Source organism: Epinephelus lanceolatus, chromosome 1, assembly GCF_041903045.1.
Source record: "Epinephelus lanceolatus isolate andai-2023 chromosome 1, ASM4190304v1, whole genome shotgun sequence".
Taxonomy (NCBI): Eukaryota; Metazoa; Chordata; class Actinopteri; order Perciformes; family Serranidae; genus Epinephelus; species Epinephelus lanceolatus.
In genome coordinates this window covers 44,300,995-44,317,037 of record NC_135734.1, presented here as the reverse complement: position 1 = coordinate 44,317,037, position 16,043 = coordinate 44,300,995, and the positions used below count along the sequence as shown (strand labels likewise).

Here is a 16,043-nt window from a genome sequence, read left to right as displayed (position 1 = left end):
ATAGTTCCAAAATGAAAATCTCATGTCTGTGCATTAAGAACAATGCTGAAGTCTAGATGTTGTTAGTTTAGCTTAGCGTGAATAATGGAAGCAGGGGGAAACAGCTAACCTGGCCCTGACTTTTTAAGACAGTAAAAATACACCCACCAGGCAACACAGCTCACTAATGCCAATTTTTCACAGATCAGCTTTGGTTCTTGAACTGGTTTCGATCAGGACACTTGGAACATTGGTGCTAACTAGCGAACTGGTCAGTGTTTCCACTAGTTATGATCAGAACCATTGTTATCAAGCACGCATCAACAAGAGAGGGTGTTGCACAATGGATGAGACTATTACATGCAAAACTATTTCCAACCTGTAGAATATGATCTGCCTACTGATGTCTTCACGGTTGTTTTTTGGTTCCAGCTGGGAACCAACTTATTGGGCCCTGAGCCAATTTATTTTAGGTCAAAATGCTCTGAACGGTTCAAAATTAAGTGTGTAGGTGTACGTATAACATGTTGTAGCATGTCTGTTTACATTATTTGATTTATTTTTAACAATTTCAGGGAGAATGGTGTACAGATATGTATTTTTCTGTTTCTGTTTACAGTATTAAATGAGAACTGCAACAAATCTGATCACTGATTAATCATCGTGGTCATTTTTACAAGTAAAAATCCCCCCAAAATGTGCTCTTTCCAGCCTCTTACATGTGCAGATTTTCTGTTTTTCCTCTCCTTGTATGATGTCAAACTGAATACCTTCAGGTTCAGAATCGTTGTTCAGACATATCAAACATTTAAAAGGCAAAAATATTCAGCAGATGTATCAATAATCTAAATAATCGTCAGGAGGAAGCCCTAAATTTTGTTACCCAGTACTATAATAAACAGAAAAGGACATATTAGTGTGTGTAAAACAATAAATCTTTTTATCAGTCACTCAGGTTGGCAGACAGTGACTTTATTGGTCGCTTATTATACAACAGTCAGCAGAACAGACAGTTTATTACACAGTGATCATCGTTCAGCTCTGTCAACAACATGACGGGCATCAGCATGAAAACACACAACAACAAGTTCAAGTACTGGAGGAGGTTAAACACTGCAGCGGACAGAGTCTGCAAAACTTCACTAATATTTTTCTACATGTCTAAAGTCCCCTCACTACATGTTCACATGTAGTGAGGGGACTTTACTTATTCTAGTTTTTATCCAAAGGACAGTGAGGACTGCAGTGCTTAAAGGCCATTTCAGAGCTTTGTAAGGGACGTTTTTGTCAGTTCACCTGACAGTGTTTTCTTACATAAATTAAGACTCACAATCCTTTTTTTTCTCATTATTGCTCCTTTAGGTGTTTGTACTGATCTTGTGCACAGTTTAATGTCCTGTAAAATGACTTAAATTCACATATGATGGGTTCTCTTTACATGTTGGGCAACAGAAATCAAACGCAACTCCATCATCCAGCATCTGTAGTCTGAGTTTTGCGTTTTTTAGCTTGGAGCAGACTGGAGATTAATCTCAGAGGACAGATTGTGAACAGAAGACGTGATCCCTCTGTGGTTCAGCAGGGCTGAATCAAGTTTAAAACTCACTTGGCACTGGACTAACTTGGCCGCATATACAGAACAATTGTGCCATCATCAGTTAAACCCACCATGTTTACGTTAAATAATCACTAAATTATGTCTTAGTCAAAATTAAGATTTGATGTCTTGACTGCCATAGGTGTTGATTTAGAAGCAGTTGTGACATCTAGAAATTGATAATAGATACTACTGTTGGTTTATAAAGCACTAAATGGTTTAGGGCCAAAATATATTTCTGATCTTCTGCTACATTAGGAAACATCCTGACCTTTCAGGTCGTCAGGGACAGGTTTGCTTTGTGTCCTCGGAGTCAAAACTAAATATGGAGAAGCAGCGTTTAACATTTATGCACCAAATATCTGGAACAAGCTCCCAGAAAACTGTAGGTCCGCCGCAACTCTCAGTTCTTTTAAATTTGGGTTGAGGACTTTTCTGTTTGTTGCTGCCTTTTATCAAATCAAAAAATTAATTTCTCACACTGCACTGTAACTTTTATGCCTGTTTTATGTGGGGTTTTTTGCAATTTGTATGTAAAGCACTTTGAATTGCCCTATTGCTGAAGTGCGCAATATAAATAAAGTTGCCTTGGCTTACAAATGAATCCACGTCTTCAAGTGTCTGAGTGAACAAAGCATGTTTAGTTAAACTGGTGTTTTTCCCTTTAGGTATTCAACTCATGTTCTCTTTCAGTGACTCAGTTTAAGGAAAAATGCAATCCAAATTAGGAGCTCAGAAATACTCGGCGGAGAAGTTTCTGAGACTCAGTTACCAGGTGTTGAAATGATTGGTCAATAAGATGATGACAGAAAATTGATGCCAAAAAAAAAAGATATTCATTAAAGGTATTTATCAAGAAAAAAAAAAGCCATAATCAGTTTGGTTACAGTTTTTCAACTGTGATGATTTACTGTTTTTTTCTTCTTTATATCATAGAGGAATATGCACAACAATACTGGCCTTAAGGTTGGTCCTGCATGATTCTCAGTCTTCGAGAGGGCCCTGTGTCAAAACTGACGTACTGCATATTGTTATACAGTTTATTTTAGCCCCTATGTGAATAATCCAGCAATGTCGGAGGGAAAAAACAAGCAATTTAAAGACATGATTTTTAGGCTGGGGTATTGTGATCGCCATTTTATAAAGTAAATGATGAAAAGTATTTAATAGATGCGACCTTACAAATAGTGTCTATGCTGTACTCTAATGTGTCGTTCAGTTATGTGTAGCGTCACTTCAAACAAGAAACCTGATGATCATGTTTGACAATTTAGAACAAACAGTTACAATAATGGACATGAAATAACAGATACTAAGGCTTTACCCCAATACACCTGCTACCCCCGACACTCAGCCTAGAGGTAGGGCGTCCCGATTCTTGTTGGGATAGAGGGGTAGGGTGAAGTTTTAGGTCCTCCGAAGAGAGGTTTTCAGAGGTACAGACGAAACCTGGTGTTATGAGAAATCACTGCACAAACAGAAACCCACAATTAAATTCTCCTTCATTGATAAAGATTTTAAAATTACAATAACAATCATATTATCTTGGTTTAATATTTCAATGTATTATGGTCTATCATGCTGATGTCTCAGTAGCTAACTAGCTACTTAGCTAATGAAAAAATGTTATTGCCATTTTGACATATTTCCATGTTGTATTCCCCCATATGATGCCATACGACACCCAAAATGTACCTTAAGTCTAGCAGCAAAGTTGCTACACTTGTAACTGCTCCTCTCATTTCAGTGCAGGCTGGCGGGGTAGGAGCACATGTTGCTAACGTTAGCCTACAAAACAACACTAGCAGCCTGGTAATGAAGCACTGCTCTTTTTTAATTATTGACATGTTTGATCGATTGATAGTGTACGGTGTGAATGAATCCCAAGAGCCCATGTTTTTCTGTGCCTTTCAGGTAAATTGTGATGTTATCATTTTATCTTGAGATCACGGAATTAAAAATATTCAGAGGCGGTCAGTAGTGCAGTGAACAGCAGCAGTGGAAGGTAAGCACAAATCAGCACCTATTACCAGTTTAATACAGAAACTCAGTTACTTCCAATAAAGTAAATGTTTTCTGACATAATTAATTTATATTATTACTCTCAGTGACCGACAGACGTACAGTGCATGTGAACATATTCAGACTGGAGGCATCACGTCTAACCAGCTCCTCTCATTAGCAGGTAGACGGCAGAGATGGTGATGGCAGTGGCGGTGTAGGTAAATACAGCGTTGTAAAGAGTGTTTGTCCTGATTCGTTCTCCCAGCGTCCTCTGGGTCTCCTCTAGGCGATTCACCACCACCTCTGACTCCCACTGGTCCCCTCGCTCTGGTCTCTCTGGTCTCTCTGGTGCTGCTAACTGCGGCTGAACAGCCTGTGTTTCAGCCTGAGGTCTGGTCTCCAGCAGCCTCTTCACCACCGACAAATCACCTTCGACTCTACCAAGTCCTTGCTCCAGTTGGCCCAGCTGGGGCCGGAGGGACTCCAGAAGCAACTCTGTCTTTTGGCTGCGGATGTGGAGGTCTTTTAAGGCTGAAAAAGGCACCGAGGGTGAGGCTGGGGCCGGAGCTCTCTTATCCTGAAGGGCGATGTCCCTCTGTGTGGAGGCGTCATTCAGAGTGACCCTGAGGCTGTCGATGATCGTTCGGAGTTCGTCCTGCTGGGAGTGATGGTTTACAGCCTGGACTCTGAGGGCTTCCTGCAGGCTCTCTGGACCTTTCTGGGCCTCCAACAGCAGACTCTTCAATTCCTACAGATGAGAGAAGTGAAAATGTATCAGTTGGAACAAAGATCAGTGCACATTGTTGTCCTGGTGGTGTGCTGATACAGATAAAATACAGTGCCCTCCAAAAGTATTGGAACAGTGAGGCCAATTCCTTTATGTTTGTTGTAGACTGAAAATATTTGGGTTTGACATTAAAAGATGAATATGGGACAAGAGATCAACATTTCAGCTTTTATTTCCAGGTATTTACATCTGGATCTGATACACAACTTAGAAGATAACACCTTTTGTTTGAACCCACCCATTTTTCATGAGAGCAAAAGTATTGGAACATGTGACTGACAGGTGTGTTTTGTTGCTCAGGTGTTTCCCAATTACATTGATTATTCAAACAATAAATAGCACTGAATGTCTGAGCTCAGTTTCAGATTGGGTACGATAGGTTTTGCCTGTGCAGACTGCATTTAGAGGTGGAACCAACATGAAAACCAGAGAGCTGTCTATGGGTGAAAAAGAAGCAATTGTGAATCTGAGAGAAGATGGACAATCAATCAGAGCCATTGCACAAACATTGGCCATAGCCAGTACAACCATTTGGAATGTCCTGAAGAAGAAAAAAACCACTGGTGTACTAAGCAACAGACGTCGAACAGGTAGACCAAGGAAAACATCAGCAGTTGATGACAGAAACATTGTGAGAGCTGTAAAGAAAGACCCTAAAACAACTGTTAGTGACATCAGCAACAACCTCCAGAGGGCAGGAGTGAAGGTATCACAATCTACTGTTCGCAGAAGACTTCATGAACAAAAGTACAGAGGCTACACCAGAAGATGCAAACCACTCATTAGCAAGAAGAATAGGAAGGCCAGGTTGGAATTTGTCAAAAGGTACAGAGATGAGCCTCAAAAATTCTGGGAAAAAGTTTTATGGACTGATGAGACAAAGATTAACTTTTTCCAAAGTGATGGAAAGGCGAAAGTTTGGAGAAAGAAAGGATCTGCTCATGATCCCAAACATACAAGCTCATCTGTGAAACACGGTGGAGGTAACGTCATGGCTTGGGCTTGCATGGCTTCTTCTGGGACGGGCTCTTTCATCTTCATTGATGATGTAACACATGATGGCAGCAGCAAAATGAACTCAGAAGTCTACAGAAACATTTTGTCTGCTAATTTAAAGAAAGATGCAGCCAAACTGATTGGGAGATCCTTCATCATGCAGCAAGATAACGACCCAAAACACACTGCCAAAACAACAAAGGAGTTCATCAGGGGCAAGAAGTGGAAGGTTTTAGACTGGCCAAGTCAGTCTCCAGACTTAAACCCAATAGAGCATGCATTTTACCTGCTGAAGAGGAGACTGAAGGGAGTAACCCCCCAAAACAAACAACAACTGAAAGAGGCTGCGATGAAAGCCTGGAAAAGCATCACAAAAGAAGAATGCAAAAGTTTGGTGATGTCAATGGGTCACAGGCTTGATGCAGTTATTGAAAGCAAAGGATTTGCAACTAAATATTAAGTCTCACTCACTTTAATCTATTTTAAGTTTATATGTTCCAATACTTTTGCTCACCTAAAAATTTTGTGTTCCATTACAAATAATGCTATCTTCTAAGTTGTGTATCAGATCCAGATGTAAATACCTGGAAATGAAAGCTGAAATGTTGATCTCTTGTCCCATATTCATCTTTTAATGTCAAACCCAAATATTTTCAGTCTACAACAAAAATAAAGGAATTGGCCTCACTGTTCCAATACTTTTGGAGGGCACTGTATCTGTAACAATTAAGTGTAAAGTGCCAGTATGTGTGTAAAAAGAAAAAAATGGCAATAAATCATAACAATCTCTTAAGCCCAGCCCGACCTCTGAGTCCATCAAACAAAAGACATTTTCTGTCAGTACTGTACTTCATAAAGTTACAAGTAGTGCAGAAACTACAAGTTAAGCAATCCAACTTCTATCATCTGCCCTCCTCACCTGCAGGCGGACGCGATTGATGTACGTTGATCCCATGACTCCGATGAGGGCTCCGAGCACGGAGCCGATGATGGACCAGTTCTTGGTGCGTTCTGCTCTTGCCCTCTCCTTCTCGTGGCTCTCTCTGACACCTGCTGAAAACAAGGCAAACTTCTCCCTCTCCGATCCCTCTGCGTTCTCATACGCCGTCCGGAGACGACGCTCCTCCTGCAGTCAGGAGAGAGCACCGGGGGTGGTTTGTTATGAATTAACCCTTAACTGGTACATTACTGATCAGTTACATGTCTTATAGTTTTGTTAGTTTAAACAGTAAAATCTAAAACAACCTAACAGATGCTTTACATGCATTTTCTTTCATCCTCTTTTAAACTTATATTTTTCAATTCAGCTAACCTGCAGTAGTTTGTGCTCCTGTGTGGCCAGCTCCAGGTACTGAGCTTCCTCCCTGGAGACTCTGTCCAGCCGGTCTCTGACCTCTTTCAGTCTGACCTGCAGGGCCTCCAGGCTGGCATGAGCCTCACGCACCATCCCTCTGGCCACCATAAAGGCTGCCTCAGCCTGAAAGAAATTCACACGTCTCAGTATAGATCATTTGCCCTCAATAACTTGCTGGAGTTCATCTATATCTCAGGACAGCAATGAGCCATGGAGAACTCAGAGTCTGTAGTTTATTGAGTGTTCTCACTGACTATTAACATGCACACAGAACATCCTGCTTCTTACTGTCTGCTGACCTCAGTGACTTTGGTCTGGGCCTCGCGGACCTCATTGATCCCGACAAACTCCTCGTACCTCACCCACCAGGAGTTGACTGAGGCAGTGGCCGTCTGAGCTGTCCTCTGACCCCACTGCCTTCCCAAATCACCTGCATGCTAGAGAAGGGAAAGAAGGGAAAATCAGATGATAATGTCATGGTTATACAAAATTATTTATACAGTTCTAAAAAGTCAGTGACGCATGGGGCTGTACAGTTGTTATAAACAGTCAGAAGAGACATTTCCTGTACCTGTAAAGCAGTTAGTGCACGTTCCTTCACCACCTCGGCTCCGCTCTTCCCATCAGGAGGGGTAGGCTTAGTGGGTGGCGGGGAGCTGGGCTGGTGGTGAGCACTGCAGGTTCGGACCACAGTGATTCTGCCAGGCAGGGAGAGACATGATAGATAGCACGAGCCATGAGCCCGGAGACAGATCTGGGCTCCTCTGTACCTGACACAGTAAAGATATTGTTAATCATCAGCTTCAGCGTTGCGGATTATATGTAGAATCAGCCAAAAAAAAAAAAGAAAAGAAAACTTAGCCACCCCCATATGGACTGCATTGTACAGACGTACCTCATTGAGAACAGCAGCAGGTGGAAAAGCAGCCCGAATCCTGTCAGAGCTTCACTTTCACTGCCGCTACAGAGCCAACACCTGTGAGAAAAACAGTAAAAATAAAAATAAAATGATTGAAAAACTATCAAGTGTGAATATTAAAGAAGTTCACGGCATCTCATTTACACAATCAGCCAGAGGTGTGCTGCTGGGTCAAAGGGATCTGACTACTGGACTGGGTCCAGCTTCTTGGAATATATGTGACACAGCTGGTTTAAATTTCAGTTCTTCACAATTGACAGGTAATTCATTTAGACATTTGCAATGCAGTAATACATTAATCAATTTCTAAATAAGTTTCTGCATTTTTCCTAAAATGCACTTTATAAACTGGCAACAGAGTATGTGTACACTGATACTGACATATCTGTAATAAGCCAGTGTAGACTGTGAATATCCACCCAGACAATTTATTGGTTGGGCTCTGATTTAAACAGCCAAAAAAAAAAAAAAGAGGCATTATTGCTACAAATGTGTGAGCCTATGTACATTTTGTATGTGCATCAAAATAAACATTATAGTTTATGCAATAGTTTGTGAAAATGTATATTTACAAATTAAATTAAAAACTCATCACAAAGAAAATATTTACTTTTACTATCAAATGTGACAGCATTGACTTTAAGTGCTTTTTCAAATAAAAATCACAATCCAGAGATGCCATTATGAAGGCAATTAACAAGAAGACTATTAACCATAATCTGTTGATAAAATGACATTTGTATCAAGTGTCATAACTTACACCTCATATAACTTACACATCATATAATTAGACATTTAAATGACCAGTGTGTAGGATTTAGGGGGAACTACTGGCAGAGTTCTCATTAATGTATAATCACTTCAAACTAAGAATTGTTGTGTTTTTGTTACCTTAAACTGAGTCATTTATATCTACATGCAGAGCGGGTCCTCTTCCACAGTCTGCCATGTTTCTACAGTAACCCATTACGGACAAACAACATGCAACATGCAACCTCACCACTAGATGCTACCATATCCTTCACACTGCTCCTGTAACTCCACAATTAGCCAACCCCTAACCTCATTAAAACTGCTTCTAAATGTACAGCCTGGGGGGTTGATGCGGACTGTTTATATAAAGCATGATGACTAACAGAAGTGGATGAACTATTCTGATCTTTTATTAAAGTAAAAGTTGCGATACTGCACTGGTAAAAATGCACTGTAACAAGTAAAAGTCCAGCATTCAAGACTTTACTTAAGTAAAAGTAAATTAGTATAAGCATCAAAACATACTTGGGTTGCAGCTACGTACTGGTTTCAAAGTATATCGTGATGTAAAAGTTAATAATTATCATAGCATGCATGTTTGCTTATCTACGAAACTGAAACAAAAATATATAACTGGACAGATAATCTCCCCTTTATTTGAGTTATTTTCAAAAGGGAGACTTTTTACACATACTTCCATTAACACAATGTTTTCAAGTTTCAATTATAGTAATGAAACATTTGTTCAACCAAAGATAACCCTTACATTTTCTTTTCTTTAAGGGTCACTCTTTCCGGTAATAATATAAATTCTGTAATAACATGAAACTGGGATGTTATCTGAGATGGGAATCATACCATGAACATCTCATACCAGTGCAACCCTAAAACATACTTAAAGTACCCAAAGTAAAAGTACTCACTGGCCCATTCAAAATGAAATCACTGGTAAAGGTAAAGTTCCACTGATTGTCACACACCTGAATGTGTGAAATTTGTTCTCCGCATTTGACCCATCCCCTGAGGGAGCGGTGAGCAGCAGCGGTGCCGCGCTCGGGAATCATGTGGTGATCTAACCCCCCAATTCCAACCCCTGATGCTGAGTGCCAAGCAGGGAGGCAATGGGTCCCATTTTTATAGTCTTTGGTATGACCCGGCCGGGGATCTAACCCACGACCACCCAGTCTCAGGGCGGACACTCTACCACAAGGCCACTGAGCTGGATCATAGTTATTGATGTAATGCAATGTGAATGCATCACTAACTTTGAGGCTGGTAAATATATTATATCATATTATATTCTATTATATTTTATCTTAAATTATAATAATACATTATTGTTAAGATGATTTATATGTGTTTGAATAAACTTAATCTACAAAGTGATAACTGTTGTCAAACTGTAAAAAAAGTACAATATTTGCCCCCAAAATGTAGTTGGGTAGAATTATTAAGTAACATAAAAAGAAAATACTCAAGTAAAGTACAAGCACCTTCAAAACTGTACATAAGTGCAATGGTTAAGTAAATGTTCTTAATTACATTACACCACTGCTTATCAACATACAACACTTCTAAAACTGACTGATACATCAAATGAAGAACCAGACAGACAAAAAAAAGATTAAATCTACATGGTTTAACTTCACAAATGTAACTCAACCTTATATAACAATTTTCCCCCAAGGTTAACTGACTCTTCTGCTCGTTTCCCTATTTCATTCCCAACCAGCTAGCTTTTAGCTCCACGTTGCTAACAGTTACCGGTAAACTGACTTTTTATGAGTATAATAATTCTGTCACATTTTCACCCTGACAGTAAAGTATAGAAATAAACCTACCTGTTTTATTCAACGATGTCAAAGCATACATATCACACAGACGCAGTTTCTTTTGGCTAATTAGTTAGCATCTTAATGTCAAATGAAACAGCCAGCAGCCAGGTGAACTTTCGTTCAGGCACACAACAGTCACACTATTTCCGGTTCAGAGTTCACCGGGGTCCTGACAGCGCGGATTAGAAGAGACAACCGACCATTACCAACGTTAAAAACGTTTGTTCCGTTTTATTTAGACCACTGTGACGAGTTTGAAACATGTCTGGTAGAGAAGGTGAGAGGTTATTTCATCTGACAGTCATCATTAAATATATATTTGACGACGGGACAATATTCAGCATCGCAGGTTTACTGGGTGGATTGTGGCTAATAAGCTAACGGCTGTTAAAGAGCGCGAGCCTGTTAACGTTCTCCTCTTGCACCAAACTACATTTAAAACATGGCATATAAATGTTATTTTTGCTCTCGGGATATATATTCATAAGACAGACTTTGTAGCTGTATCATGTACGAGTCACTGTGATCATCTGGGACATTCGGCGTAGAAATAGTCTTCCAACAGCTAATTTATACGAATCTTAATTGACCTTTTTCCTTTCTTTTTGCTCTCGTTAGCAACAGGCAAACCGACGTAGCCAACGCTAATTCTTATATGTGAAACTGACTGACGTTACAGTCGGCTTCTGCTTTCGTTGTGTACATGTTATACTGAGAAGCGGCTCTTCTCTGTTTACCATATTAGCTGATAGGTTATGTATTCAAATAAGCAAAGTAAATAGATTTATCAAAGTAGTACGGCGTGGCGTTCTGGACACACCAACGCACACAAAGACGCAAATCTGTTAATTTCCACATGGGCTTTTTAAGCAGGTCAGTGAGCTGATATAATATGTCTCTTTTTTTCCCCACAGGAGGCAAAAAGAAACCACTGAAGACGCCCAAGAAGCAAACAAAGGAAATGGATGAAGTAAGTTTATTACATTTTTGATTTGTCATTATTTTCATTATGAGTTGAAATAACTATTATATTCTTTCTAAACTCAAATGTCTTTGTTTATTATTTATATGTGCATGGCGTACATTATTTATTCAGTGAACATTTGCACATTTGTCAATCAGTGTCTTGTGCAACCCATTGTCTTCATCTTAAACACTACACAGCTACTCAGTACATTTATTTCATAGTTGTATTGTAAATGTTTGGTTCATATGTTTGCTCTTTGGCTTTGTATGTTTTAGTTATGAAGCAGCAACACCTAGGCAAATTACTCAGTTGTGAAAGCCATGTGACAGTTCATCTGTTTTTGATATCTAATCGTTCAGTCTGCATAAGGTTAAATATTAATTTTAAAAAATCACTATAATTGTTTCATAGAGCCCAAGATGATATTTTCAAATGGCACAAATAATATAAAAATAAAAAAACCCTGAAACAACATCTCTTTTTATTGGTTGCTTTTGTTTGTTTTTTGGGCTCTGAGAACCTTTGATAACATTCGTTATATATTGGAGTAAAATTGTAGTCAAAATAAATGTTGGCTGCAGCCCAGACTGAAGAAAACAGCCGGAAGTGATATCATGGAAAGGGTTTAGTGAACAGAATGTGAACTGTGTGTGGCTCTGCAGGATGACATTGCCTTCAAGCAGAAACAAAAGGAAGAGCAGAAGGCTCTGGAGGCGTTGAAGGCCAAAGCTTCAGGAAAAGGACCTCTTGGTAAGACCAGAAAAGCAGACCTGGTGTATATGTCACCCTTAAAATAAAGGTTTCAGATGTTCTTTTTTTAGTCCCGCTTAATACAGTACTCACATGCCATATGTACACTGAAATAGTTTAGTTGGGTGTATGTGTGACGTCGGGGGTTAATGTAAAGTAAAAGTAATTTCAAGGTACATGGACTTGAGTATTTCTATTTCATGCTGTGTTATACAGTACAGGCCAAAAGTTTGGACACACCTTCTCATTCAATGCGTTTTCTTTATTTTCATGACTATTTACATTGTAGATTCTCACTGAAGGCATCAAAACTATGAATGAACACATGTGGAGTTATGTACTTAACAAAAAAAGGTGAAATAACTGAAAACATGTTTTATATTCTAGTTTCTTCAAAATAGCCACCCTTTGCTCTGATTACTGCTTTGCACACTCTTGGCATTCTCTCCATGAGCTTCAAGAGGTAGTCACCTGAAATGGTTTTCCAACAGTCTTGAAGGAGTTCCCAGAGGTGTTTAGCACTTGTTGGCCCCTTTGCCTTCACTCTGCGGTCCAGCTCACCCCAAACCATCTGGATTGGGTTCAGGTCCGGTGACTGTGGAGGCCAGGTCATCTGCCGCAGCACTCCATCACTCTCCTTCTTGGTCAAATAGCCCTTACACAGCCTGGAGGTGTGTTTGGGGTCATTGTCCTGTTGAAAAATAAATGATCGTCCAACTAAACGCAAAGCGGATGGGATGGCATGTCGCTGCAGGATGCTGTGGTAGCCATGCTGGTTCAGTGTGCCTTCAATTTTGAATAAATCCCCAACAGTGTCACCAGCAAAACACCCCCGCACCATCACACCTCCTCCTCCATGCTTCACAGTGGGAACCAGGCATGTGGAATCCATCCGTTCACCTTTTCTGCGTCTCACAAAGACACGGCGGTTGGAACCAAAGATCTCAAATTTGGACTCGTCAGACCAAAGCACAGATTTCCACTGGTCTGATGTCCATTCCTTGTGTTTCTTGGCCCAAACAAATCTCTTCTGCTTGTTGTCTCTCCTTAGCAGTGGTTTCCTAGCAGCTATTTGACCATGAAGGCCTGATTGGCGCAGTCTCCTCTTAACAGTTGTTCTAGAGATGGGTCTGCTGCTAGAACTCTGTGTGGCATTCATCTGGTTTCTGATCTGAGCTGCTGTTGACTTGCGATTTCTGAGGCTGGTGAATCGGATGAACTTATCCTCAGAAGCAGAGGTGACTCTTGGTCTTCCTTTCCTGGGTCGGTCCTCATGTGTGCCAGTTTCGTTGTAGGGCTTGATGGTTTTTGCGACTCCACTTGGGGACACATTTAAAGTTTTTGCAATTTTCCGGACTGACTGACCTTCATTTCTTAAAGTAATGATGGCCACTCGTTTTTCTTTAGTTAGCTGATTGGTTCTTGCCATAATATGAATTTTAACAGTTGTCCAATAGGGCTGTGGGCTGTGTATTAACCTGACTTCTGCACAACACAACTGATGGTCCCAACCCCATTGATAAAGCAAGAAATTCCACTAATTAACCCTGATAAGGCACACCTGTGAAGTGGAAACCATTTCAGGTGACTACCTCTTGAAGCTCATGGAGAGAATGCCAAGAGTGTGCAAAGCAGTAATCAGAGCAAAGGGTGGCTATTTTGAAGAAACTAGAATATAAAACATGTTTTCAGTTATTTCACCTTTTTTTGTTAAGTACATAACTCCACATGTGTTCATTCATAGTTTTGATGCCTTCAGTGAGAATCTACAATGTAAATAGTCATGAAAATAAAGAAAACGCATTGAATGAGAAGGTGTGTCCAAACTTTTGGCCTGTACTGTACGTCTACTCCACTGTAACTCTAACTATTGTACTTTTTATTTCACTACATTTATCTGACAGCATTAGTCACTTTTCAGATAAAGATTATCGATACAAAATGTAATTAACGTGTATTATAAAGTGTTACTATAGATTAAGCAACCCTGCAGTATATACATTTGTTTAAGTTGGCTTCACCCTTACCAGCTGCAGCACCATAGTAATGTACACATCAACACATAAATTATTATAATCCAGTGATATACTCTATTTTGAAACAGGCCATTCTGCATAGTGAGTACTTTTACTTTTGGTACTCTAAGTATATTTTAATGCTTTATTACTTTACTTGAAATTTCAAATCATAACTTTTAGTTGTAAAAGATAATTATTTAATTTGTAACTTTGATACAGTGCCTTGAAAAATATCAACCTTTGATACCACGGGGAAACTGACATTGAGGGCATACAAGTTAAACATTTTATTAACTTTTCCATGCTTGGAAAACATGATTGTGAAATTCCATGGCTTTTCTAGGTTTTTCATCATCATGGGAACCCTGAAATGTACAAACTCAAAACAAAAAGTGTAGCCACTGTTTTGATCATTGGGACTAATTGGTTGTATTATTATGCACACTTATTTAATTTTACGTTCCCTGTCATTTTTTCTCTCCAGGCGGCAGTGGCATTAAGAAATCGGGCAAGAAGTAAGATCTGAATCTGACGACCATGTCTGTCTGCTCCCCGGCCTCGCTTCCTGTGTCTCAGATGTTTGTTCGCTGAGAAGACTACAGTTTGTTTTGCTCCGGTACACGTGAACCCCAACACTTAAAATCCGCCCTGGTGTGGACGGCCTCCACCAGTGAAAATGTACAGAAAATTAACTGAATAAATTTGAGAATTTAAAGGACCTGGAATATCTGTTGTCAGTCAGGCTCAGGACACACATCACAATTCCCTTATGGCATGTACTTATAGGTTTCACACTGTGATATTTGTTGTTGGGGACAGTTCACGCAGTCTCACACTGACCAAAATCTTCGAATCCAGTTTAGAAATGAAGGTCCGCGGCTTTAGCAGTGGAAAACATTTTGATCTCTACCGTGTTTTGCTTTATGTCCATGTAAAACTTTAACCATCAGAAAACACAAATGATCCCAAGTTTTTTTTTTTCTTCTTCTGAGTTGTGTTATATTGTAAAGAGGGAGATGATAATAAAGTTTTTGTAATTACTGTTTGTCATTTTAATTCTTTGTTAGGTGGAAAGAAATCAGTCAAGAATCTCAACATTCAAACAGAAGTGATGAAGTGATCCGTTTAAATTCCACCCTATTAACTGTTTCAGACCTCATTATCAATAATTCTCTTTGGTACAATAATCTTTAAGCATTATGGTTGACACACAGCTTCAGTCACCACAGGTAGAAGTCACCATTTATAGAGATTTCTTTAGAAAAATCCAATTTTGTGATCAACTTCTGTCTACTGTTAAACTACAGTCACATTAGACTTGATTTACATGTGTGTAAATTGTGTCAGGTTTAAGGTAGTTGTTTTTACATGTATGTTTCCTTGAGGCCTTAAAAGTTTGACTCTTTGACTACATTAGAAGTGGGCAGATTGATACTATAGATGTGTTTTCATTTTGAGCCATACCAGGACCCCAGAGCTGGCCCACCTAAATTGAACGGGCCCTTTATATATATGAACCACACCAGTGTTTTTACCCGTGACTTGTCAACATGTCCAGAAAAAGGTCTAATAAGGTAAGTCCAGGTAAAAGAAAGTAGTGGCACTTAGACTATGCGGTGTCCTGTTAATGGCTAATACCGCAGCAGAGCTTTGAGGTGAATAATCTGTCACCAGCAGGTGGTTTCAGGTGCACATTCTGTTTCTCATAGCAGCTGCTGCTGGCAGAATTATCACCACCTTATTCCTGATGTTGCTACTGAAGAAATGATGATGGATGCAGCTTCCAGTGAGACAGATGTTGCAGTAAGCTAGTTTAGTCTCATTAACTAGTCCTAATGGCTCCTCTTGGTGGCTAACCGCCAACTGCAGCTCTTTTCAAAAGTAATTTGACAATATACAGATATTAAAGACAGATATTTAACCTGTCCAAACACAAAAAATATTGTAACAGGGGAGTTCTACTCTATATGCCCTCATAAATCATAAGCAAAAAAAAGTTTTTGATCAGTATATTCTGTTGTCATTTTTTTCTGTTCATTCCAATGGATGAAAAATCTGAATGCACAGACCACCTAATAGTAAAA

At 39.6% G+C, this 16,043-nt stretch overlaps 2 protein-coding genes across 3 annotated transcripts; one reads left to right on the top strand and one right to left on the bottom strand.

Moving 5' to 3' along the window:
- Positions 1-930: 930 nt before the first annotated feature.
- Positions 931-10,363, bottom strand: ccdc51 (coiled-coil domain containing 51). Of its 2 annotated transcripts, none has more exons than XM_033627551.2 (7): positions 10,231-10,363; positions 7,613-7,693; positions 7,289-7,487; positions 7,017-7,154; positions 6,676-6,840; positions 6,283-6,489; positions 931-4,328 (listed from the first exon to the last, which is right to left on the bottom strand). In XM_033627551.2, the coding sequence occupies exons 2-7, from the start codon at positions 7,615-7,617 to the stop codon at positions 3,738-3,740; spliced, it is 1,305 nt and encodes a 434-aa protein (XP_033483442.1). In that variant the 5' UTR covers positions 7,618-7,693; positions 10,231-10,363; the 3' UTR covers positions 931-3,737. The 2 variants fall into 2 exon arrangements, with proteins under 2 accessions (XP_033483442.1, XP_078027184.1); XM_078171058.1 differs by having other exon boundaries at positions 7,289-7,481.
- A 7-nt stretch (positions 10,364-10,370) lies between these two features.
- tma7 (translation machinery associated 7 homolog) lies at positions 10,371-14,999 on the top strand. Its single transcript, XM_033627552.2, has 4 exons — positions 10,371-10,501; positions 11,139-11,194; positions 11,854-11,941; positions 14,444-14,999. The coding sequence occupies exons 1-4, from the start codon at positions 10,486-10,488 to the stop codon at positions 14,476-14,478; spliced, it is 195 nt and encodes a 64-aa protein (XP_033483443.1). The 5' UTR covers positions 10,371-10,485; the 3' UTR covers positions 14,479-14,999.
- Positions 15,000-16,043: the final 1,044 nt, after the last annotated feature.

Bases quoted from the DNA above. Each gene is read 5' to 3' on its own strand.
- ccdc51 (XM_033627551.2), bottom strand. The intron at 6,841-7,016 runs GTCAGCAGACAG...AATTTCTTTCAG, and splicing joins CCCAGACCAAAGTCACTGAG to GCTGAGGCAGCCTTTATGGT. The intron at 4,329-6,282 runs GTGAGGAGGGCA...TCTCATCTGTAG, and splicing joins TCAATCGCGTCCGCCTGCAG to GAATTGAAGAGTCTGCTGTT.
- tma7 (XM_033627552.2), top strand. The intron at 11,195-11,853 runs GTAAGTTTATTA...GTGGCTCTGCAG, and splicing joins AAACAAAGGAAATGGATGAA to GATGACATTGCCTTCAAGCA. The intron at 11,942-14,443 runs GTAAGACCAGAA...TTTTCTCTCCAG, and splicing joins TTCAGGAAAAGGACCTCTTG to GCGGCAGTGGCATTAAGAAA.